The sequence below is a fragment of the Epinephelus fuscoguttatus genome, linkage group LG18, assembly GCF_011397635.1.
Source record: "Epinephelus fuscoguttatus linkage group LG18, E.fuscoguttatus.final_Chr_v1".
Classification (NCBI taxonomy): Eukaryota; Metazoa; Chordata; class Actinopteri; order Perciformes; family Serranidae; genus Epinephelus; species Epinephelus fuscoguttatus.
Genome location: NC_064769.1, coordinates 4345832 through 4371834, shown reverse-complemented (window position 1 = coordinate 4371834; position 26003 = coordinate 4345832). Strand labels below are relative to the sequence as shown.

Here is a 26003-nt window from a genome sequence, read left to right as displayed (position 1 = left end):
CAAGGTTCGTGGTTTTTGGTTTAGACTTTAGTGATGGATGCACCTCTATGAAACTTTTTGATACTTTAACATGTGAAATGACAGCTTTCAATTACAACTCTCTGTCATAGTGTTCTGAATTACTCTCATCTCATCTCATCTGCATACAGCATTTTAGTAGTATCTGTCTTAGGTGAGGTGAGGTGAGGTGAGGTGAGGTAAGGTAAGGTAAGGTAAGGTAAGGTAAGGTAAGGTAAGGTAAAATAAGATAATCCTTCATTTGTCCCACAGCAGCAAAAGGGTCAGTGCACAGAACAAGAAGCATCAGTAAATAACACAATGGCATTCGTTCATTTTCCATAACTGCTTATCTTGTTAGCAGTTTGCAGGGGGGGCTGGAGCCTATCCCAGATGACATTGAGTGGGAGGTGGGGTACAGCCAGGACAGGTTACCAGACTATCACAGGGCTGAGACAACCATGCTCACATTCACACCTATGGACAATCTAGAGTCACCAATTTACCCGCATGCCTTTGGACTGTGGGAGAAAGGTGAGGTACCCAGGGAAATCCCATGCTGACAAGAGGAGAATATGCAAACTCCACACAGAAGGGCTCCCCAACCCAGGGTTTGAACCAGGAACCCTCTTGCTGTGAGGTGACGATATTAACCAGTGCACCACCATGTCACCCAGAATGCCATCCTTTGACATTAATCATTTCTACAGCACCGAGCAAACATGAATTTCTTTTTTTAAAGATTATTTTTATGACTTTTGCTTTCATTAGACAGGACAGTATTAAGCATGAAAGGGGAACGGAGAGAGGGGATGACATGCAGCAGAGGTGTCACAGGCTAGAATTGAACCCATGGCAGCTGCAGCAAAGACATTGCCTTTGTACATGGGACACCCGCTCTAATCACTGAGCTACTGGGCACCCTTACACATAAATGAATTTACGGAAATATATGATTCAATAAATATTTATACTGCTTAGTTGATGCATTCACATTCTAAAAACACATGACTTTAAAAATATTTCACATTTGAAATGTAAGATATAACATAAAATACATATTACATAGAATGAATTCCTATAGACACAATAACAAATCATGCAGCGTTACATGTGATGAACCACACATGCAGATGTCACACACTGTGAAGGCTTATGTGGATACCAGACACTTCATAAAATAACCTATTCAATTATATTTAAAATGTAAAAATAATAAATGCACGTGTTATTTTTAGCATGGAGACTTTAGGTGGCAAACATGTGCCAAACAAAATGTGAAGCTAGACTAAGTGTGCATGCGTGTATTTCTGATGTAACATTTATCCAGTGCAGCATGATGATTCAAAGCCTATTTCTTTGGTCCTCTGCAGTCCGTCTCTACTCTGACAACAGACTGTCACTTTGATGCTATTTTTGACTGAAAGCTCTCATTCGGCTGAGGGGTATTTCCACAACGCTACTCTGTCTTGTGTCAGTCTTCATAATGTCGTACATGCATCACAGATAATAAAAATCCCTAAAGACATGCTCAAGCCATAAAATAACCTCGCTTCTCCAGCTTGTAGAAATGCTGTAGCCAGGCTAAGAGACAGAGATAATATCACTCCTGTTCAGAGCTTGCAGTCATGTTTGTAGCTGTAAACACTGATAATCTTGTCCTCAGTATTATTTATGAACTTTGAGAGTTTAAAAAACTTTGGATTTTTCAGTGACACAGCTTTTGATATTTTTGCACTGAATATGTGAAACCATCTCCAGACAACAACTATTATTTGAGTTACAATTTTAAAAAGTCGAGTTTAGTATTTCCACCTGCAGTAAAGAGAATTTGAAACACTAATTTAGGCCTTCCAAAATATGTTTGAAAAGTTACATATACATACATACATTTTTATTATTTTATATTTACATATTTCAATGTCATACTGTTGTTTTTATTCTTATAATTATAATTCTCTATTTTCTAAATATTTCTGATTTTGATTTAAAGCCTGCATTTTTGTATCTTATTTATTTTATTCTACTGCACTTTTTAATTATGCGATATTATTTTTGTCTAATTTGTTTTACTCATGCCTACTCATATTTGTTACTATATATATATATATATATATATATATAGTAACCACTAACCACCACATTATCTCTATTCCTTAGCTGTAATCATCTGTTGTCCCGTTCAGTTTGCATTCTTGACGATCTATACATATATATGTGTATATATATATATATATATATATATATATATATATATATATATATATATATATATATATATATATATATATATATATATATATATGCATGTATGTATACACATGCATGTATGTATACACATGTTCAATACAAATCACATAGCCCTGATTGTGGCCCTAACTATTGCCAGAAAAATAATACTACTAAATTGGAAAAGTAGGGGAAAAAAATCAGCACCTCACAATGGGTCGACTTACTCACACAGCAGATACCAAATTAACAAAATCATGTCTGCAAAAAAACAACTTAAACATGTCACTGAAATATATTCACCAATTCAGATCTATCCTGCTGCCGATGAGCTAATGCCACAACCCAAGTATGAACACAGATGCAAGCATGTAACTGGGTAAACATATGTATACGTGGGCATGTGTATATATGAATAGCAATAATTCATAACACTAAACCAAACCCATGTTGCAAAATACACCTGAAATGCATTCAAACCCAAACAGACCATGCCCTATATATATATATATATATATATATATATATATATATACACTGACATTACAGTGAGAAAGAGAAACCCAGTTGCAAAAACTAACAGGGACTTGAATAGATGTCCTGTATATCTTCAGTTGTAACTACACTAGTCCTTTTTGTGATCTAAATTATATTCCAAAAACATCTAAAATGCAACAATATTATAGAAATTTAAATATCTTGAAATATAGCCTTACTTATAATTACATTATTTGTGTTAGCTGTTGTTGGCAACCTTTGTAAGCTAGAGCCACACCTTACAAGTAACTCCAGAATCTTCTAGCCATGAGTACCATGCCTGGAGCGCACTTCAAAAAAAATTTAAGCTATAATTATAACCTGAGGCTATGTTTCAGCAGAAACAAAAGGTGTTTCATGAGAAAAAGGGACAGAACAGTCACATCTCGCCCTGCTGTCTTTCTTCCTCTTCTCTGGCTACTTCAGGAAGTCCTTTGCAAACTGCCAGAACGGAAACCACAGTGTGTGTGTGTGTGTGTGTGTGTGTGTGTGTGTGTGTGTGTGTGTGTGTGTGTGTGTGTGTGTGTGTGTGTGTGTGTTCTTCTGTGTTTCTTCAGCCAAGACCACTGCCTCTCAACTGAAGCTTCTACACTCGCTTTATTCAAATAGCAAAGCAAAAGGTACAAAATATAAATATTGTACTGTTGTAGTTGTTAGTTTAGGTGCTTTTGCAGCATTTCCATTCATTTGTCATCTCACACTGACAGCACTGAGAAAACACTGTACTGAGTTTTATTTCCACTGCCTCCATTGGACTTCAATGAGTAACTACTGAAAATCAATAGCAGTAATGGTATTAGCTCTTGTGGCCCCAGACAGGATATTAGGATATCACTGCCCTCAACAAAAACACAACAGTATGGAATTACTTTTACTTAATGCTTCAGTAAGATATTTCTTATGACACACAGAACTTTTGTCATATTTCTCTGATGCTGTTGTGAAAAATGGCAGAACTAAAGCCAAAATAGTAAAGACAAACAATAAAGTATGTCAATAAGAATTAGCTCACAAAAAGCTAAATACTGACTCAAAGCTGCTGCTTGGCTCTGGCTGTACTGTGTTAATTTGACCAATTGTATTACAATTTAAAAGAATAAAACAACGTAACAATTAGAGCTAGGCTGATAAAGTGACTGAGCCAAAACTGACAAAACATAACATAAAGTATTGTCGTGGGTTCAGCCTTTGTTTCCACTATTCTCTGCCTGCTTTGCTTTTGTATGCATGACCTTAAACTTGACAGAAATTCAGTAACAATAAAGTCTGTGCTACGTCTTCCATTGCGGTGTGTCTACCAACCACTGATTAAATCTTTGCATCGAAGCCTCAGGTTTTTAAAAGTTTACGTTTGGAGAAGCTTCAGATTACAGGTTGTTCCTGAAGCAGAAAACACCTCTGTGATATCACACGGGGCTCGGCCATTAAACAAATGTATTCCTAATCATGGGCAAAATTCAGCAGATAGGCTGTTGTTGATGTTACAGTGACAGTAAATGAATACTTCAACCACAAAATGATCATTTGCATATTAGTTAAGCACCCTTTGTTGGATTGAATTCGCTAAGAAAACTTTGTGTTTCTTGATGCCTCCACACTGACCAAAGAATTTAACAACAGCAAAACTATATCAAAACATCTGTTTACAAACTCTTACACAACTCGTGCAGTATAATCCAAGTCTCATTATCCAGTTGTATGCTCAGTACTTCCCAAACAAGTTATTTACTGTTATTATACCATTGTTACTATTATTATTATCATACTATTTTAAACACTTCCACATAAAGGTAGCGCACATGTGTTTCATTCCATGAGTTACTCAGTTGTGCTCTTCATCTGTGCACAAGACTGTTTAAGCTAAGTTCACACTGCAAGACTTCCATAATGGTCAGTAGGCTTGGGCAGTATGTCATTTTCAAATACCTTCATACCTTCCTGATATGAGGAAAAAAAAAAAAAAAATTCACAATGGCAATGGTGGCAATGATGATGGCGGCACACACAGACGCAGCGGCTCAAGACTCCCTGAAACTTTGTGTGTGGTCACTCTTTGTATAGATATATGAGTGGATATGTTAGGGGTTGACTGAGTCAGTGCTCTCGTACAGTTGAGATGAACTCTTAAACACTGGAATAAGGCACCAAATGCCCATTACGAGTACCTTTTACCACTCACATTGGATCCCAGAGGGTATAACGCGAGCATTGACGTGTCCGTGGATCACCCTGCCAAGCATGAGACATCGAAGGCAGCTAAGAGAACGCAAACAGAGGAGGGGATTTATCATCCCGGACAGCCATCCAGGACGCCTGTGTGATGATTATTACAGAAACCCGGCTTCACCCGGGGGTCCCAGACAATGCTAATAGCTCAATGAAGTTTTGCAATGAAGTAGGGTTTTTTTTTAAAGGCAGAGATTTGATTTTGTGTGACCTGGGTCATAACTGGGTCAGTGTAGGTGGATATTGTGAGCTCTAAAGAAATATGCAAGAAAATAGTGAAATAATTGGTTGAATTTAGATGGATTTGGTACACAGAGACACTTGTCAGGTACTTACAGGAATTTTCCATTTGTGCGGGAGCCATTCTGAAGCCTGGGCTCAGAATCCTCTCGCGTTATTGATCCATGGAACCAGGGCATTTTTTCATGTGCGGTGGTAGAAATGAGCTTCTCCAGCTGAGGCCTCTGGCTGATGATGGCCTGCTCCAGAGCTGCTCCCTGTACACACACACACACAGGCGCTATGAGCTCTGACGTGTTCTCAACAATATTATTAAAGTATCCTCCTCAACTGTTGCCATGTTTACTTCCAAGGAGGTTATGTTCTCTGTTTAGTTACATAACTAATTGCAGAAACACAATGACTCTTTGTCACAATCTACAGTCTTTGGTAACAGAAATCTACCAGGGTAGCCTGCACATGGAGCTGCTCAAACTTCATACAAAAGCAGTAGTTATGGAGCCTTTGGGTACAGTGGTTTCATAGGAGAACCTGTGTAATTGTAACAATGCCACAGATGTTACAACCCTTTTTTCTCAAACAAAGGTTTGGCTACGGAAAGGTCATGGAATTAATTACAACTGTACTCACATCCAAATGTAAAATGGTTGCAATAAACTCCACCAGGGATATAGCCTGCGATTTTGGGCTGTTCCACACGAAAGATGATCAGCATCAAAGAAATGTGGCGATATCTTTGGTCATGGCTCTAAAACGATGGTCCTACGTTGTACAGTGAGAGAGGTTCAAGGATGGCCTTAGTTACAGTCTTGCGATCAAAAACAGCCTGGGATAAAATTCAGGTATCAAGTATCAGAAATTTGGGATGACCATCTCACTGTGTGACTGCTGTTACAACCTATGTCTACTAAGCAACAGAAATGCAGCATGAAATGCAGCATGAAATAACGCACAGGCACTAAACCCAAACAAACAGACAGATTGCGGCTCACCATGGAGAAGGATGAAAGATGGAGGGAAATAGCGTCAGAGCTGCAGCTGCCAGGTGAGCAACCTAGCAGCTAGCAAACATATACACAGACACGCCGCAGTAGCTATATAGTGTCCACAAACCTTTAGGTTATTTAATAATATGACCCACTATGTTGTGCTTCACAGTTTAACCCTGCAGCACATTCACTATGGGAAGCTACAGGTACGTCGTAGGCTGGGATTCAGTAGGAGCTGTCATCGTATAGTCTGCATACATCAAACTCTAAAATCTCAAATCTCACAATCTGACATTATGCTTCACGAGAACAAGCAATAATATTGACCACAATTTAGACATATATAACAAATGCACAGCTAAGATAATGAGACTTCAGTTTGGCACAGTCATAATTTGACTTCACTCTTATAGTTTCAGAAATAAAACCAGACATACATCGTGGTTATGCTTGCAGATTTGCATATCATAAAAGACCTCTCTGAGTGACCTTCTAGTAACTTATGTTTACTTGCTCAAATTTGAAAGTATTTGGTGAACATATCGTGGCATCAACTGGGGACAATTTGGCCCTAATCTGCCCCCTCTGGGACACACTTTTGAGTCCTCCAGGTTCACACAAGCAGGCACGTATGTTACACTGTATTGTAGCTGCTCGTCTTTGTGTATGTGTTGGTAAAACCCAAATACATCACAAGCGTTAGAGGTGATAACACATCTAGTAAATCTTGAGCTAGACAATTCATTGTTAATCTCAGAAATAGCTAATTATCCAAGATAAACAGAACTTTAAGCTTTCAAACCAAGTCAAACAACACAGTAAATTGTGTCCATCACCAGCTATTTCAAAATTTTGTAAAATATTGTTAGGAAAATTACAGTTCTTTACAGCTTCACTTTTATTTTTTTTGTTGTCCTAGCCATCTATCTATTGTAATGATAATAGTGTATTTGCCAAAGTAATTACTGAAATCTGGGAAAACAGTGGCTTCACTAAAAGAAATCAGAGGAGTCAAGAAATTATACTATTACCCAAACTTTTTGTTGTAAACATACATCTTCATCTTCTAAATATTCTAAATGACCTGTCTTCTACTCACAGGATAGAGTTGAAACTAACCTGCAGATTCCAAGTCTGCTTCACATACTCCCGGATCAGTTTTTCCTTCAGGTCCTCGAACGGCCCCACCTTTGGCTGCATGTTCTTGGGCCTGTTGCAGGGTCTCTTTAGCAGACACACAAGGCCATCCATCTCCTGGGAGTGGTAGTCAATCACATCCACAGGGCTCCTGTGGCTCTTACCACCAGCGATAGCATATGTGTCATTGGGTTCTCTTTCAATGGTGTAGTGGTAACAGCGGCCTGAATGCAACACAGACAGTGCAAAGCCTCCAAGATAGTTTCGGCTCTGCCGTAGCAGGTATGAGCCACTGCTCATGCCTGCCTGCTGCAGGTAGTCCTCCGCTTCCTCCCTGGTGATGTTGCCATAGAAGAACGGCAATGCATTCACTGCGTCAGCCATGCTGGCTTCTGGATGGTGAATCCCTTAAGGAAGTCCCTCAACAAAGTTCAGCCACCAGGATGAAATTAACCCTGAGAAACAAAAGTAATTCAGGTTAATTTACTCTGATGTTTTTTGTTTTTTTTTTAAGAAATCAGTAATATGTGGCCTACAGAATTAAAAATGGAGTCAAAAAGTATTAAATTCTAACAGGATGAACCTTTGATCATCAGTGGCAGGAAATGCATCACAGTGTTCAATACATTTACAGAATGAGCAGAGTACAGTACTTCTGTATCAGTGATATTTAACTTGCATGCTCCCCAGTGCACCACCCAGACCAACTGATCACCCTGAAATGAACCACACACACAAAACATAATGGGAAAGTCTAACACCATAAAACAGTTTGTTTGCTGCTGCTCTTAGTTTTGATTTATGCTGCTAATGGCTGTTAAGTTTTCACAGGAGCCAGCCAGAAGTTCTTTCCTATCAGCTAAAGATGGATGATAATATTGGCACGTCATTGATATTGGCTTTAAAATTAAATATCGGAATCAGCCGATTTCTGCCAGTATGACAAACCAATTTTTTTTAATTGACAAAGTTAACATGTACAAAAGTCAGGTAAATGATAGAGCACAGGTAACAAAACACGACGAAATCCAAAATCAAGATATTTCTCTCCCTCAAAGACCTGAAAATAGTCACACACGCTCTCATCTCCTTCCGTCTGGACTACTGTAACTCTCTGTACACCAGTATTTGTCAGTCCTCTCTGTCCCGCCTTCAACTGGTTCAGAACGCTACTGCCAGGCTCCTCACAGGTACCCAGAATAGAGACCACATCACACCTGTTTTAGCCTCTCTCCACTGGGTGCCTGTAAAGTTCAGAATTGAGTTTAAGGTTCTCCTGTTTGTTTGCAAGGCCCTTAACTTAGCCCTTAGATTGCAAAAGCTCAGTCACTTTACGCAGAAAAAAACGGTGAATGAACAGCTCTCCTACAGCACTTTTCACTTTTTTCACTTCTCACTTTATTTCCGAGACGAGCACAAACCATTTCAGAGACTCCCATTTACCCATGTACACTCATATACACTACTAGAGACGGCTGCAAAGCTTTCATATTGGGCTGCACATCAGGAGCAATTTGAGGTCCAACATGAACAGTCACAAGGAGCTCTGCAGGTACATTATGCAACTGACAATTACAAATATGTTGGGACATTTGAAAGCAAACTGTGTTTTGTTCTTATGTTGAATTTTTTTGTAGGAAAATTCAATAAGGTCTTTGTTATTTTAGAAAAAAAACACCTCATGTGTGTTGCTCCATGATGATTCTTCTCTCTTTTAGTTTTATTGGATCTGTTTTATCTTTCTGTTGGCCCAGCAAAAACAATAGTTTTGTCAAAGTAGTGGGTTTTTTTCTTTCGTAAAGCAGTATGTGACTTGCTGATCCTCTTCCCCTTGCAGACAATCAAGAAACATCATGCTCAAGGACACTTTGGCAGAAGGAACCCTCAGGCCTACATTATATACTATATTACATTTGTATTCTGTTCCTATCAGTGCTGTACACAGAAATATTGCAGGGAAGGTGCTGAAGTGTAAAAAACGGTTTCACTTCCACTTTTTTTTTTTTTTGTGCTTGCGTGAAGTGCTGGTATAAAAAATAAAAATAAAAAAAAAAATTAAAAAAATGCACACACAATTGCCAGGAGGTGTGCACAGTGATGAAGATGAACAGGGAAATGTCTGTCTAACTTACATATAAGGTGTCTAAATAGAGCAACAGTCTAAATAAACTGTTTATTTAACAGACAACAACAAAGAAAACAATGCCACATTGTGTGCGCTTTAGTCATCTATAAAGTAAATAGCCATCACAATCAACAAATCTTGACACAACACTGAAAAACACATTGCAGTTGCAATTCTTAAAGAATCCCAGAAAACAGACATGTACAACTCAATGCCCCTTCTCAATGCTCTTTATACACCGCAGCCCCAAACTACGTAATATTACTACCAAGTAATATTTGTATAAATTAATGATCAGAGACGCAACGTTATTTCAACATTATTTCAAACTGAGTTTTGTTTTGAAAAGACACATGGAAGTGAGAAAGCAATTCTGTGTTTGTCTCCACTCACACCGGGTAGCTGGTGTAAAGACGTGATGCTGCAGGGTGCTTGATTTGCGTGTGGCTGCCACAGGGGAAGTTGAAGAGGGAGGGGCAGGGGCTCAATTCAAATGCAGTTGTGGGGCAGACAACACCCTTTAAATTGAGAATTGACAACATGGGCCAAATTTAAAAACTAAAATATAAAATTCTTAAAAGACAAAAAGAAACAGTTCTTGCAAAAGGACACATATCTAGACAGTGGGTAAAAGGGCAGGTGCTCGAGTACAGCCTGGGCTCTATCTGCATGTGCCTGATTCCTCTATCAATACAGACAACACTTAGTATCATAACTGAATCACATATTATTCTGGAGTAGCGGTTTACATAGGCTACACATTCTAAGTTGGTGACTCTTCACCTTATAACTTTGCCTTTAGTTGATCTTGTACAGTTTTTATTTTCACTTCTATTCTTATTCTAGTTGGGTTAACCTCTTAACATTCTTTCTTACGTCCCTATTTATCTGTGCTATATTTAGTTTGATATTTTGAAAGTTTTTGTACCCTGCTCATGATAGAAATGATAAATAATTCAACTAATAACACTCAAATCAATGCTCCTTAAAATTTAGGCTGCAGTGATGGTAAAATGTATTTTGCATAGCAGCAATGCATAGCATAACCGCTAATATTACTGTTAATCAATTATATCCAAATCCTAATGCAAAAACTGTCCCAAACCAGCAAACTGCAGAAAATGTAAAACCATCAATCTGCAGGGGAAGATCATGCAATATGACTGAAAGACAGCTACTAAATGGACCTTGTGGTGAGATTATTATATCAATAAGTCTGAATTCAGGTTTTACCTTTTCTTCAAGAAAATACTCAACCAAATATCCAGAAAAACATGTTGTATATTTCTGCAAACCACAGTTCATTGCATTAGTCTGTTGTTGTGTAGCAGATACATTAAAATTTTACGTTTCAACAACACTGTGTTTAAAATGACGTAGTTAAGAAGATGGCACTGCGTGTCTCATCAGCCCGAACCCACTGTGTGTCTCTGCTGATCTTGGATGTGCCAAACCAGTAAAGATACAAGTGCCCTTGCCTGTGATTTGTGGGGAAATAATCATTTTGTAGCAGCATCTCAAAATGCACATGAAAATGTGATGATGCAGGTAAAAATCAGCCAGTGTACAGGACAAAAGAACTCAGGCCTACATAAATCCCTTCTTGCACTGTGAAGACCAGCAGTGCAATAAATACTCAGATCCTTAGCTTAAGTTAAAGAACAATTCCATCACAAGTAAGAGCTGCAGCTACAGCTACACTGTACGCAACTGCTGTTAATTTACCACCAATCTCCAACATTAATATACTATATTCGTGAAGAACAGTTTGGAGCATTGTGGGCTGCTCCACTTGAAGCAACAGGACAAAGGCCCTGAACAGCATGCTGCTGCTTTAAATGACAGGACACTGCAGTATTTTTTGGAAATTGGGTGTTGCATGAAGAATTGATGCACGGTCAGAAGTTCGATAAAATGTATTGTAATTCTGACATCTGGTTAGTGCTTTTATTCACAGTCAAATTTATTTTAGAAAAATAGATGGACACACAGGAGTACACAGTTTGGAGGACATCAACAAGTCCTGCCTCATCGACATCGATCAGGTCTTGCATCCACAAAGTAGATGATAATTATAATCTTATTTTCTTCGCCAGTATCTTGGTCATATTGCCAAGAATGTTTGATTCCAAACTGATGCTCATCAGGCTGTCAGGCTGGTTTTAATGTCATTTATCAATGAGATGGAGATTTGAATAGCTCAAATAGTTTTTTTGGTGATTTCTTTTGGTAACGATATAATGGTCTGCATCTGAGGAACAACATTCTCGTTAACATATATTGATTTACTGATATTGGAATTTTTTACTTTCTAATATCAACAACAGCCCAAAAATTCCAGTATGATGAGGCTCTAACTTCAGGTGTTGTCATATTTGGTAAGAGTTAGGGGAAGTCTCTGACAAGCCAAATTTCAGAATTTTAGTTTACTACCATATTTCAGAGCAGACACTATTTGACTGTTTTTGTTTGCGCCTCAAAATCTCATGGGCTCATTTCTCTGGGTTGTCCAACAGGACAGTAGCAGTATTCATGTTGACACTGCCTTTTTAATTGCATTGAAGACTGATATTTTAGATAATTTTTAAACTGATAAATTGAGTTATTGTAATATCAACTCTGTAGAAAACTGTAAGGATTTTATGTAACAACCTAAACAGAATGTTACTGTAAATCCAAATAATCACAGAAATATGCTGCATTTAGTTTTTACGGTAATTGACTATGAAAATGTTAAACGGTATGAATACTGTAAAAGGTCACAGCAGAAATCTGGGGAGTCGTATGATGATCAATGTGGTTGGAAAGAAGCAAAGACAAAGTTGTGCTACACACATCAATATATCATATTTCTTTTTTGGAAAATAATAATGCATACCTTTATCCCTTTGGTCTCAAAAAGTTATTGAAATGAAAACGCCTGGTAAGTTCAGAGGGGAACTGATAATAACTCACAGATCAAATATGAAAAGTGTAAGTAGACACTACTTTTTTCTGAGGGGTTTTCGACTGTGGTTCCCTCCTGTGTTTGAAATATTGGGCAAAGTAACGACAGCCATCAAAAAATATAATGTAGTTAAAAGTATAAAATTTCCCTCTGAAATATAGTGAAACAGACACATTGGTTAGCAGAAATGGAAGTAAACTTCCATTAAATTTGGACTTAAATCCACTGATAGAGATCTGGACAAACTGTATTTTCACTCATGAAAAGTGCCTTCTTGTCTTGTACTATGTTGCAAGACCTTTCCTGAGTCCTAAAATATTGATTTAATTTCGGGTAACTTAATAAAAAGGCAGTAACAGGGCACTTAGTTTGTCTTGAAACACATGAAATGATTCTATGCTGTTAAATGTTTGATTCATTTCAAGATAATTCATTTCCTGAAACAAAGGCAGCTGCACTGGCGATTAGTGGAATGATTTCATTCCCTTCTGCCGATGTCTTTCATGTTTTTTCAAAAATGACTCAGTAAAGTGAGAGATGAAATTACTTGTTAAGACATAAAACCAAGGAAGAAAAGGAACTGTAATTCTTCATTTTGAAACAAGGAACTGTGGCAGTGGAGTCCAAAAAGTCTATCTTAACCAGATAAGAAAGGAAACATAAATACTGAATACTTACTGTATGCAATGTTGCTGCAGTGTTGATCCTCCACTAGTTGCTCCTTCAGTCCTTCAACATATCAGCTGCCAGCAGTCTGAACCACATGTGAACACATCATCTTAAATTCAGCCAGCTCCTGACAAACAGAAAATATGCTTTTAGAACCACATGAAACCAGACAGTCACTCACAGTTGATCCCGGCTGGACCACATTAACAGTCTGTCCCACATTAACAGTCTGTCCGTGTGCTGGTACACAGTGAAGTGGTGGAGCGCTGAAGCTTCCTCATTTCAACGACTTCCTTGACAATTTAATTCTTTTACTTCCTTTTTTTTTTCTTTTTCTTTTTTTTATCTGTACACTGACCAACACGTCTGCCGCGTGCAGGAAATGATGTGATAACTGCGATGACACAAGTAACAGCGCAAATAACTCCAAGATCACTCAGATGGGTTTCATCATATTTTTTTACATTTTCTTTTTTTTTTTTTATTGAGGAAGAAACTTCATTGTTGACCTTGGAAACAGTTCTGTAGTTGGATAAAAATATATTGAGGAAACAAAAAGAAAGAGAGAGAAAATTCTGCTGAGGACGGCCGTGAGATGTAGATGGAAGCTCCAAAAAATCTTCTAATTGAACCTCGACCTTGTTTTTGGGCTACATTATGTCTGTTAGTAAAGTTTTGGTAACAGAAACTGTAATATTGCAGTGATAATGTGTATTACCTTGTTTTTTTAGTCATGATTAGGTTTCATATTTTACATTTGACTGATTTGTCCTACATCATTGATGTATTATGTATATATATATATATATATATATATATATATATATATAGATAGATATATTAAAAATCATTCTGTTCTACAATGAAGAAAAATTCTAAGGGATTTGAAATCCAACCACATGTGACATAGACTAATCCTAAATAAATATGACTGGATATTACAAATAGGGGGCCAGTCATATATATATGTACAGTGTGGTGAATGATGATGTTGTTGTTAGATAAAAAATAAATAAATAAATAAATAAATGATGATAACAATATAATAATAACAATTATTATTATTATTATTATTATTATTATTATTAATAATAATAATAATAATAATAATAAATATAGACACATATAGACTGCCTGAGGAATTCAGTCTTTGCTTCCTAAAAAGTTGTAATTTAAAAAAAAAATACAAAAAATTTAAATTAATTAATCAATTAAAGATTACAAACTTTAAAATTGTAATATTATAATTCATAATTTATAAAATCACAGTTTTACTACACAGTTATTACTAAATTTAGCAATATATTGAATAGATAAACATTGAAATGTTGCAACTCAATATATTATTGAAAAATCATCTAATATTAATAATGTAATGTAATAATGTGGTAATTTACTGTTCACTACTCACTGTTATACACATTATTTGATTTATATATAATACTGATCATTATTCTTACTGATGCATGAATGAGCAGCATTTCTATGGTTATGCTGGTGCTTATTTTAAATGCTTTTTGCACATTTGGGTAGTTTAACCAAATGCAGTACATTATATAAGCTTTAAATACGCTGAATCAGTCAGATCAATAAAAAGCAACAAGCAAGTAGAACTATATGTTAGCTGTCAGGTGAATGCACTAGAGTAAAAAGAACATTATTTATCTCTAAAATAAAGTGCAGTGGCATGTAAAGTAACATAAGAATGAAAATAATTTTCAAAAATCAAATAAATAAAATTCAGTTAACCTCAAATTTGTACTTAAGAGTTTTTAGAGGTACAGATCTGTTTGCTTGAGCAGACAAAATGAAATAATGCAGTTCTGGCTGCTGATCATCCACCATCGTGAAGTAACAAGACTTTACAAAAACGCTAATTTACTTATTTTGTTTTTAAATGGTGAATGCATTATTAATTCAATGGATTTATAATATATTGTCACTTGCTTAACTGGTGTATCTGTGTGTGTGTGTGTGTGTGTGTGTGTGTGTGTGTGTGTGTGTGTGTGTGTGTGTGTGTGTGTGTGTGGGTGTGTGTGTGTGTGTGTGTGGAAAGTTAGCACTGAGCAGTGTAAGCAAGGTCAGTCATGTGTCATAAGCAGAACATTTTTACCAACCAGGAAGTTCCTGCTGGCTTTGGTGCGTTTCACACCCACAGTATACTGTTATTGAAATACACATCACCAGCCCTTTACTGATTGGTAGTTATGTCCTGTAGTTATGTTCTGTTTTAATTAAATGATTTCAATTTCAATAAATGATTTCTCAATTTAAATTGAGAAAGTCATTTTTGAAAGGTGTTTTCTTATTGTAAATGTGAAATGTATTTCCTGTAACTTTAGCAAGAAAGATGTGTGACTTTGTGAGGTAAAATGTGAGTTTTACATCTTGAGAGTGAGACATTTTATCCAGCTGTCACTTCTTCAAACAGATGTTTGAGGATTAAACCCTAGTGTAATGGTTAAGGTTAGGCCTAGATATGGGTTAAATTAACCCTTAGATGCATAAGTGAGGTCAAAAATGACCCCAGGGGTTGTTTTTCTTCAATATCTATGGAATTAAAAGTTTTTATCATTTCATATTCCAGGTAGCCTATTCCTCATAAAACATGTTCTTGACATGAAATCATTTGCATTTTTTTTTTTTTAAGAAATTGTTGTTTATGTAACACTACCCCACTCTTCCATAAGTGGGATCAAAAATGACCCCAAGCATTTCCTATGTAATATCAAGGGTTAGACCTAGAAATCTTTGATTTTTATCAACTGTGACTGTCAGCTATACATTTACTGTAGCACTTACACATCTAATGCCAGCAGTCTCACCACCCAGGAGGATTTTTATACAGCAACATACATCTAAGTATTATATTCTTGGACTACATATGACGTTATAAAATATGAACTTATTTTCCACATCCATGACTTTTGTGTGATAAAGTATAGTATTATTGTCATCAAATTAGCCTACTTTGTAGTTAGCTAACACTAACTAACTAAGCTAGCTAGTGTTAGCTAACTACAATGTAGGTACTAGTTAGCTACTATGTAATGTTAGTACTGTAATGTAACATTACTGCATTTGTTGTGTAGTGATAAGGAGCCTTACTATGATATTTATAGCTTCCCTGTAATAAAATCTAACCATAATTGTGTGTGTGTGTGTGTGTGTGTGTGTGTGTGTGTGTGTGTGTGTGGTTAGCTATCTCAGTAAGCTAGCTTAGTAAGCTAGCTAACATTACTGCATTTATTGTGTAGAGATAAGCAGACTATGACATTCATAGCTTCCTTGTAATAATATCTAACCCGTTAGGTAGCCTATTATACTATTATTGATTATTCAGTGATGTCATTAGTTGTTAAAATGTTAATAAAAAGAGATAAATGAACATGTCAAACATGAAATCATTCTTTTGTTGACCAAAATATAATACAAATCATCATCTTTAACCAAAATGAAAGAAACTGCTTAAGTTCATCACATAAAACGCATTGATTCTAATTGGGGTCATTTTTGACCCCACTTAAGGAAGAGTGTAGGTATTGGTAGGTCATGCATCTAAGGGTTAAGGTATGGGGTTAGCCATGTTGGTATGCTTCGGGTTAGGGGTAGAGGCTGGGCAAATATGTGGAATACAGATGTAGTGAGTGTCCACACTCTACAATGTGTTTGTGTGGCCCCCCATTTTCATTCAAACCTGCACCTCAGCAACATTTCACAAATGTATTTGCATCATTAGTGTGATCACACTCATGTCGTGTTGCATACTCATACTCATTCTTCTGTGCCTTTTTTTAACTCACTTGTAACTTGAAAACAATATATCACCTTTCCTATATCAATACATGCGTAACTTTGTGCAGTCTCTTGCAATCTATGTTTTTTTAAGACACACATCTCCTCCAACACAATGATGATGTGTTGTCATATATATATACATATATATACATATATATATATATATATATGTATATATATATATATATATATGTCATATATGTCATATATATATACATATATATATATACACACACACATATATATATATATATATATATATGTCATATATGTCATATATATATACATATATATATATACACACACATATATATATATATATATATATATATATGTCATATATGTCATATATATATATATATATATATATATATATATATATATATATATATATATGTATATATATATGACAACACATCATCATTGTGTTGGAGGAGATGTGTGGCTTAAAAAAACATAGATTGCAAGAGACTGCACAAAGTTACACATGTATTGATATAGGAAAGGTGATATATTGTTTTCAAGTTACAAGTGAGTTAAAAAAAGGCACAGAAGAATGAGTATGAGTATATATGTATATATATGTATATATACAGCAAACCTGGAGGTTCAAGCTCGCACAGCCTTTGATGATAGTGCTAGCAGCCACCCTTGTCAAGTCATACTTGACCAGGCGTTCAGATGCAAACTGACTAAGTCTACCTGTGACCGACTAAACAACTCGCTTGCAAAATGGATTGCAATGGTTGCAGACCAGTTTTAGTGGTAGAGGACAGGGGGACAATTGTGTCCAAAATCCAGCAGCTTTACTACAACACATCTGCCAAAATGTATTTGAATCAAAATGTTTTAAATACTTTAACAGCAAAAGTTGATGAATGTGATTAAGAGAGAGAGTGCAGGAAGAGCTGTTAGCATCACTTGTCAGACAGCAGCAGGGTGAGCAGGCTGTAGCTGAGGTGGATATTGTGTTTTAGTAATACATTATTTATCTATAACAACCATATATACAATAGTTGAGATATTGTATTGTATTTATATCTCAGTTATTGTATACAGTACAAACCCTATTCCAATCTCAATCTTCTATATTACAAACTAATAATACTAATAATAAACAATTATTAGTAATATTGATCATTTATATATACCCAAAAGCCTAATGGATAAGTGTTATAAAAGCTCCCTTTCACTCCATTACATCTGTAACTAAGCCAATACATCAAGATCACAATTAGTTTTCTTATGATTATTAGGTTGTTAAAAAAAAAAAAAAACTCTAATCTGCATCAATGTGCACAGGTATTACACACATCTTCTACAAAGAAGACTTCTCTAATTTCAAATCCTGTTTCTAGTTTTTTTTTTAACTGACAACATCCATGTTTTTGTCTCTCTAAAATTGCATTTTAAGCAAATAATAAAATACATTTTTAAATATATATATAAATAATATTTAAAAGTAATATTATGCTACAGTGATCTGCATCACAGTGTCAGAGTCAAAGTGAGAAGGAAAACAGCGAAGCACAGCATGGAAGAGATTGTGCAACACTGACATTTGAAGTTGAACAGGCTACATACAGACAGTAGTTCATGAAGGTAAGGTGGTTTAGGTTTGTTTGGAGTTGATGTGCTGATGAATGGAAAGTCTCACGATACAATGTCTACTTTACACTTTGTGGTCTTCGTATTGCAGCCTTACAGCTCACGTTTCTTCCCACTGAAGGAAGTGAACCGTCTTTACTTCCGCAGCTGTTCTTACCCCAACTGAAATGTAGCCTTGAGGGGCTACATAGGTCTCAATTTAAAAAAAATTACATTAGGTGTCAAAGTTAACTTATACAGAGTTATCAACTACAGCTAATACAAGTTTGTGAAATTTGATTACTCTGATGACCCCTGCAGTCCCATCACATACAGAGCTCTCACTACATCAATCTTGACTCGTCTTACTTTTAGCAAAACTTAAAGGAATGGGTTTAGTTAGGATGATATGATATTCCAAAACTTCCCATTAAAATTTCATAAACTACACTGGAAGATTAGATTTACCCTTAACTTTACTCCATATGGCTCCACCTTGTGGAGCAACAGAATTTTGACATTGGGAAAACTTACTTCAATCAATGAACCTGGTTATGAGAAAAAGGTTTTTGATATTAGTGTTTCGATGGGTAATCATGACTGGTATGAATATCATCTCACAGGACATTTAATTTAATCTGTAAAGCAACAACACTACCCCTGTGAGATCTACAAGTTTTACCAGTACACATAATAGAATCATGTAGATGCAATCAGTTTAACACGAGGAGAAGAGCTCACTATCATGTTTCAGCTTTCTAGAAAGACCAAAAACAAACCATTTAAATAGTTTAATCTCTGCACTTATTGAATATCTGTCTGTCTGATCAAATATTTATTTCTGTTTATCTTTACCAAACATGATGTGCATACAGTCTGTAAGACCACAATAAAATCTAAGCCATTTAAAAATTAGGCACCAGAATAGCTCTGCTTAAAGAAAACATAACCTGCATCACTGGGTTCCTTTGATGGTTTCTGCCAGGGAGGCAGGAATAGGGCATAGTACCAAATGTATATGCAGTCTTTAGGGCCCACCCGCCCTTTCTTTCTGGATCCATGTCTCTCTAACACAGGCCCGGACTGGCCCACAGGAGAACTGGGGAGTTCCCCGGTGGCCTGGCCCACAAGTGGTCTGCTCTGGCCTGGAGCAGAGAGCAGAGGATGTGTACGTGTGTGCCCGTGTGTGCAGACTGTGCAGTAGGAGCTCTGTAGCTCAGCAGCGCCGTTACAATGGACCGCAAAAAGAGGAAAGGTGGAGCTGAACGGGAGAGAGATTAAAAAAAAAGGGCCATTGAGGAGGAGGCAGCCAAATGTCATAAACTTACAGATATGTTCAAAGCCCCCCCAGCCCCCAGCAGCAGCGTGACGTCGTCAAATGACGAGGCTGCAACAAGTAAGTTAACATAGAAAAGTAAGAAAACTGGTTATTCTCAACATGAGGTCCGGGGAGGATGGGGACCGACCCGAGGCCAGATAAATTATTGATGATAAGCTATAAGAGCCAAATGAACCCGTAAGGGTCCATTTGGTTCCATTTTGTACAGAGCAGCGCAAGCTGAAACAGTGTGGGGACCCCTCTTAAGGATAGGCTCTTATCTGTCTAAGTTCAAAAGTTTTCAATATCTATCTAATGTTACTGAAATAAGATCAGATAACTTGAAGTTGCTGCTGACTTATATTTTTACTTGTTTTACTGTTGCATTGAATATGGGTGTTGCCATATTGATTATGATAAGCTGACATCAAAATGATTTGCTGACAAAATAATACAATCATGTTGTTAAGTTCAGCATAATACCCATTCATACAGGAGTCCTGGTTTATTGAGGGGCACATTTGGTGAGGGTAGGGAAGACAAAAGCAGTGGACTGAAGGACTATGAGTAGGGTTGCTGTTACAGTTGTGTTTAATAGAGTTGTTGTGTGACTGTCAGTCTGGAATAATGAGCTTTGGTGATTACTGAGCCCATATGTGTGTCTGTGTGCACGTGCACGTGTGTGAGCATCTAATGTGTGGATTGGGTGGCCTGGGTGGATGTATGACTCCCGGCCTGAATTTTTGTCCCAGTCCGGCCCTGCTCTAACATAACTTTTTATTTCTTTTTTTTGTTTGTTTGTTTGTTTGTTTTTAACAAAGTGAGTTTGTGTTTATTGCCTTTCCTTTCTTTCTCTCTTTTCTTTTTTGGAACCCCAATTTCCCTTTCTTAGGGAAAGATACAAGCAGAATAAGCAGTCGCTCATTCGGCTCTAGCTGGGTTCAGAGACAAATCCTTGTGCAGGGCCAGATTTAACCATTTTGTGTGTTTAAAGGGTGAGAAGGGCCTCAGAGAGTTCCACAATTTGTTAATACACAGTTCAGTCTTTCAACTGATTTATTCAATAAATTTTAAATTATTTGTGACACTAATTATTCAGAAATAAAAAATTACAAACAAAGCCAAAATGTTCATATTAGGCTTTTTGAAGGTCCCCCTTCTATTGGGACCCTGGATAATCTGTCCCACTTACCCCCCCACTATGACGCCCTGGGGTAAGAATAATTTGTATTATGTCCTTGAGTATATTATTCTTAATAATATTTGTGGAGAGGAATGTCAGTGTGGATCTGTTGTGGCAGGAAGCTTTAGCGAGGATTTAGACATCCCCTCTTTCAGAGCGCTACTATAACTTTATAACAGCATTATACTACTATAATACTCTAGCTGGAGGGCATTTTGCAACAGTTCCGCCTGACACCTCTGCAGAACATGGTGATATGGACTCGGCCATAGTGACGTATTTGCATTTCATTAAACAAATGTATGCATGCTTGACAGAGCTTGGATAAAGCAGAGCAGCTTTGCACAGTGAATAAATGTGTTTGACTTACATATGTAGGTCCAAATTACAGTAAGTCTGTCTTTGCAAGTTGCAGTTCTCTTTTTGCTTTGCCCAGTTCCTGTTTTCTATTATTAAAAACTGGTGTGCCTTCAAGACATTTCCTTATTTTTTTCTGGGGAGACATTTTGTGCAGCAGACCTAAACTATTGTTCGGAGCTTCATTTTGTTTCCAGAAGAAAAAAAAAATGCTTCAACTGGTAAAACACTTTTTTTCCAACTCAATTTCAAAGCAACTGTGTTAATTTAACTTGTTAACATGATTTGGAATAAAACTCATTTCTTTGTCTGTTACCAATTAAAGTAATTATTTTAAGTTTGTCAGCAATTCTTCTTTTCAGTTTTTTCACCCTCAAGAGCAGAAACCAATGCTGACTCTCAAAACAAGTGGTAAGTATTTTCATCTCAGCCCATTATATTATCCCATGACCCGACTTCAACACTTTCATTTTCAAACAAAATGTCTGACCAACTGACCCTAAAACTATTTACCACCATAAAGCCAGTGTACACAGCTCATTTCCTGGTAAACATAAAAAAGACAAAGCACAGAACATAAAGGTGACAAAAAGAAACACTAAATGTTATAAGCCTGCTAAGGCTTATAAAAAATTTCATGACAAGTGGCTAAAACAAAGACGTAATCAGTATGACAAGATCAAAATGGACAAATGACAAAAGTAAGTATTTGTTTCACTGTTCATATTTTATTGCACTCACACTTCCACTTTACAGACAGTTTTAGACATCTGCTACACTGATTTGTCATCAGGCATGTGCAGGAGGATCAATATATACTGTGTGCAAATGCTTGTATTTTGTATCTATTTCACCACCAATTTTTAAAGAAAACATTAACCGTGGGTTTGGAAGGCTTCATTGCTTTAAAAATCGCCTAAATGACACCATTTATCATAGTCTGAAACTGTATAAACATAAATTATCATTGTATTTTTAAATTTCCGAAGATCCTTGGGCACAGCCTTTGCGACAAATGTTTCTGTCAGGCATAAGTGAAAACCCAAGGGTCTTCTCAACTCCAGGAATTTGTCTTTAACTCTTAACTTTTAAATTTCAAGTATCAAAGGGTAAGCTTTAAAAATCGAATTACTAATTTATGGTGGAGGGAGGGTCACGCATTTTCTGTCAGTCACTGAGGAAAATATATTTGTAGCTCCGGGGAGGGTCAAAATAAAGGAAAAAACAAACAAACAAAGTCACACCACAGCCACCCTCCTCCTCTGATAAATAAAGAACAATCCCTAAAAGAAACAAAAGTGTAAAATTAAAAGGTCAAATATTAATTTGGGACTGTTTTCAGCATTACCGGGTAGAACAAACCATGACAAATGTTCTCTAATGCACATGGGAGTACACAAACACACAAAGGTGAAGATGTCAACTGTAGTTTGTATGAGATAGTTGTGCACAGTTTAATCTTTAATCAACAACAGGATAAAACAGAAGCCTGTTTAGAATATGACTGTGTACTGTCCGCTGGCGCTGACAGTTTCATGTCTGCATATTTAACTTATAAAAGATGTCCTCTCTTTAAAGGTTTATTATATTCATTACTGTGTTTTCTTTGGTGCATTATCAACTGAAAACAAGAATCTTTGTGTTTTTGGTACCTTCAAGTGAAAAAAAGAAAAAGGTGCTCGCACACTGTCCTTTAACTTGCAAAGTGCTTTATTAACAGCAACGTTTCGGTCCTCAGACCTTTGTCAAGCAGAGATGAAGACACAATGACACACCAAGCAGATACAGCCTACTCTGTGATATGCAACCAATCAGAGACTGAGCAAACAGAGGGCAATAAGTCAATCATGTCAAGCTGCACACAACTAGCAATCACAAGGACCTCCCACAACAAAAATAGTGGAAAATGATACAATAATACAAAAAATACATAATAATTTAAAGACAATAATCACATAAACCTTCTTAAGACCCTCTTAGATGACAATAGCATACAATAAGACTGAGAGACTATCTATATTTTATGACAGAAAAATGCATACAATAGTGAAGGTCAATATATATGTTTCTCTGTAGGAAAACCAACAATCAGAGATAATGCTGACACAAAAAAAAGAAACATTTAGAAGAAACAGAAACATTTTCTTATATTATTAAGGATTTGTGTTTTAATCCACTAATTATCATGTTTCTGTTGTCAGGTATTGAAGGCCTAGATGTGATTTTTATGTACAGAATTTCTCTATAGCATTTTCTATGATATTTTTCTATAACTAATTTTCGATTGTGTATGGATGTATTTTCTATCATTGTGTATGGATATATTTTGTGTCAGCTGCATCTCACAGAGTAGGCTATATCTGCTTGGTGTGTCATTGTGTCTTCATCTCTGCTTGACAAAAGTCTAAGGACCGAAACGTTGCTGTTCATAAAGCACTTTGCAAGTTAAAGGACAGTGTGCGAGCACCTTTTTTCTTTTTGTCTGGACTCTATGCTCCTGCACACCTGTCCACAAAAGTTTTTCAAGGTGTGTATCAGCCTTTACAGACTTTTGGTACCTTCAAGTGAGCCATTTGTATTTATGTATGGAGCAGATCCTCTTCCACAGAGACAGCCATGTTGTTTCTACAGTAGCCCACACTGTAAATATAAAAACGGTTAAGTCTACACAAATGTGTCAAAATGACATACAAATGTATGTTTACTTGGCACAAAAACCCATCCCCTGTGAGCCTGACATCATTTTTTATGTTAAGTCAACAATATTTGAGATTAGAGTTAATTTGACTAAAATCTATGAAGCCAAATTAGTTTAAGGCCAATAAAAAAACATTATCATTGTGGACACATTGTGACATGTTGGGGCTAAATGAGTGGAGTTTCCCAGCATGTCTTGAGACAGAGCCAGCCCAAGGCATAAGCGAACTAAGCTCCTGCTTAGGGCTCCATGACCACTAGGGGGGGCCCCAAGAGTTGAGCTATTAACTTAAAAAAAGAAAAAAGTAATAATTTTTTTTTTCCATGTGTGAGCGATAATAATTCATATATTATCAAATGTACGTTCTTGTACAAAAGGACAATATTATGTTAACAGAGTGTAGTTTCCTACTGCCTCTCTGCTCTAAATGTCAGAGCTCCACTACATGTGCATCGAGCCGTGCAATGCGCACTGCGCATCCAAGGAGCTAGGAGCAGGTGGAAGGCCTTATAATGTCGCAAAAAAGGACACACCTTTCAAGGGCAGAAAAAGGAAGAAAGAGGAAGAGGAGAAAAAAACGACAAGATAAAGGTATGTTTGCATGTCTTGGTAATGTAACGTTTGGTGTCAAGGAGATTTTGAAAGTTTCCTCAAATTAGGAAAGTCCATAATTAAAGTTGATATTTTGTTCCAAATACATTAGCCTATAATAGCAAATTAGCTAGCTAACATTAGTTCAAAACTAGAGAAATTTCTCTTTTTTAACTGTTAGGTTAGATAGCTTACTATTCAAGCTAATGTTTTTTGTGTTTGTGTAATACTTTGAATACGTTGATACTTTGTATACATATATATATTCTGGGTCGCTTTTTGGCATCAAAACAACGTTTTTGATAACGTTTGATAGCAAATGTTTAATAACAACTAACGTTAATTACAAACGCGGTGACATTCGCTAGCAATATGTTTTCGCATTAATGAATTAACTGAATTAACTTAGTTAACTTATAGTTTGAGGTATGTTGTTTGCAATTGTTTGTGGCAGAGCACAGTAATTTATGTGAGTAAATAAACATATTTCTTTTACATCAACTCCCTGTTATGCTCATTATGTTTTTCATCTTAGGTCCATCTCCATCCTCTGCTCCATCCACTGTGCCCACTGTCCTCTCTGTGTCTGCTGCAACCTCAGCTGTACCTGGTAAGTTAACAACAAAACAGCCTTTGTAATTGCTCAGTGTACTGCAGAACATTCTGAGATAAATAATTTTTAATATAAGATATAATTATATCAAAACGGACATGTTTTTAGACAAATGCATATTATTTCAAAACTCCTCAAGCAATTGTCAGTTGTTCCACTGGCAGATTGTTTTTTTATTACAAGCTATAGCTGTACTATTTTATTTAGAAAATAAACAGAATAATTTTCAAGTGTAATATGACATCTAACATGACTAGCTTTTGTTGTTGTCTGTTTTCAGACCTAATTATTCAGCTTTATATTTTATTTATAAACCATTTTTGTTACCTTGTTTCAGGTGCCTCTTTTCATTTATATCATTATTTAAGTATTTACTTGATTTTTTTTTATTTTATTTAATACTGTCTGTTTTTGTACATTTGCTGTTGCAGTTTATTTAAAACAAAAAATAATAAAGCAGATTGTGTTTACAGTAAATTATTAGTTCATTTTGTTACTTTTAGTTGGCCTAGATGACATTTGGTATCCCACTTAGTACTATATCACTTTGAATATTAAATGTAAATCAACCCCAGGCTGCTCTTGTAGCTGCATTTGCTACAATTTCAAATTAAAAACCATAGATGGGTAAAACATGCCGGGCTGCTCTTTGAGGTTTTATGCATTGATTCTCTGTGTGGCCAATAGGGTTTGCAGTTTGATAATCTGTTGTCTGCTTCCATGGCCTTAATTACTGTGGATTACAATCTAACTACAACAAAA

At 36.3% G+C, this 26003-nt stretch overlaps 1 protein-coding gene across 3 annotated transcripts in view; it reads right to left on the bottom strand.

Annotated features, from left to right (window-relative positions):
* The window catches only part of syk (spleen tyrosine kinase), a 64899-nt gene that overhangs the window by 37066 nt on the left and 1830 nt on the right, over positions 1-26003 (bottom strand). For 2 of the 3 annotated variants that reach the window (XM_049604042.1, XM_049604045.1), the window contains exons 1-4: positions 13278-13393; positions 13106-13181; positions 7338-7810; positions 5326-5486 (exon numbers count right to left, since the gene is read on the bottom strand). In XM_049604042.1, coding sequence (XP_049459999.1) covers positions 5326-5486; positions 7338-7739 — 563 coding nt within the window. In that variant the 5' untranslated portion in view covers positions 7740-7810; positions 13106-13181; positions 13278-13393. Of the gene's footprint in view, positions 1-5325; positions 5487-7337; positions 7811-13105; positions 13224-13277; positions 13394-26003 lie in introns of those variants that run through there. The other variant, XM_049604044.1, reaches the window with a different exon arrangement.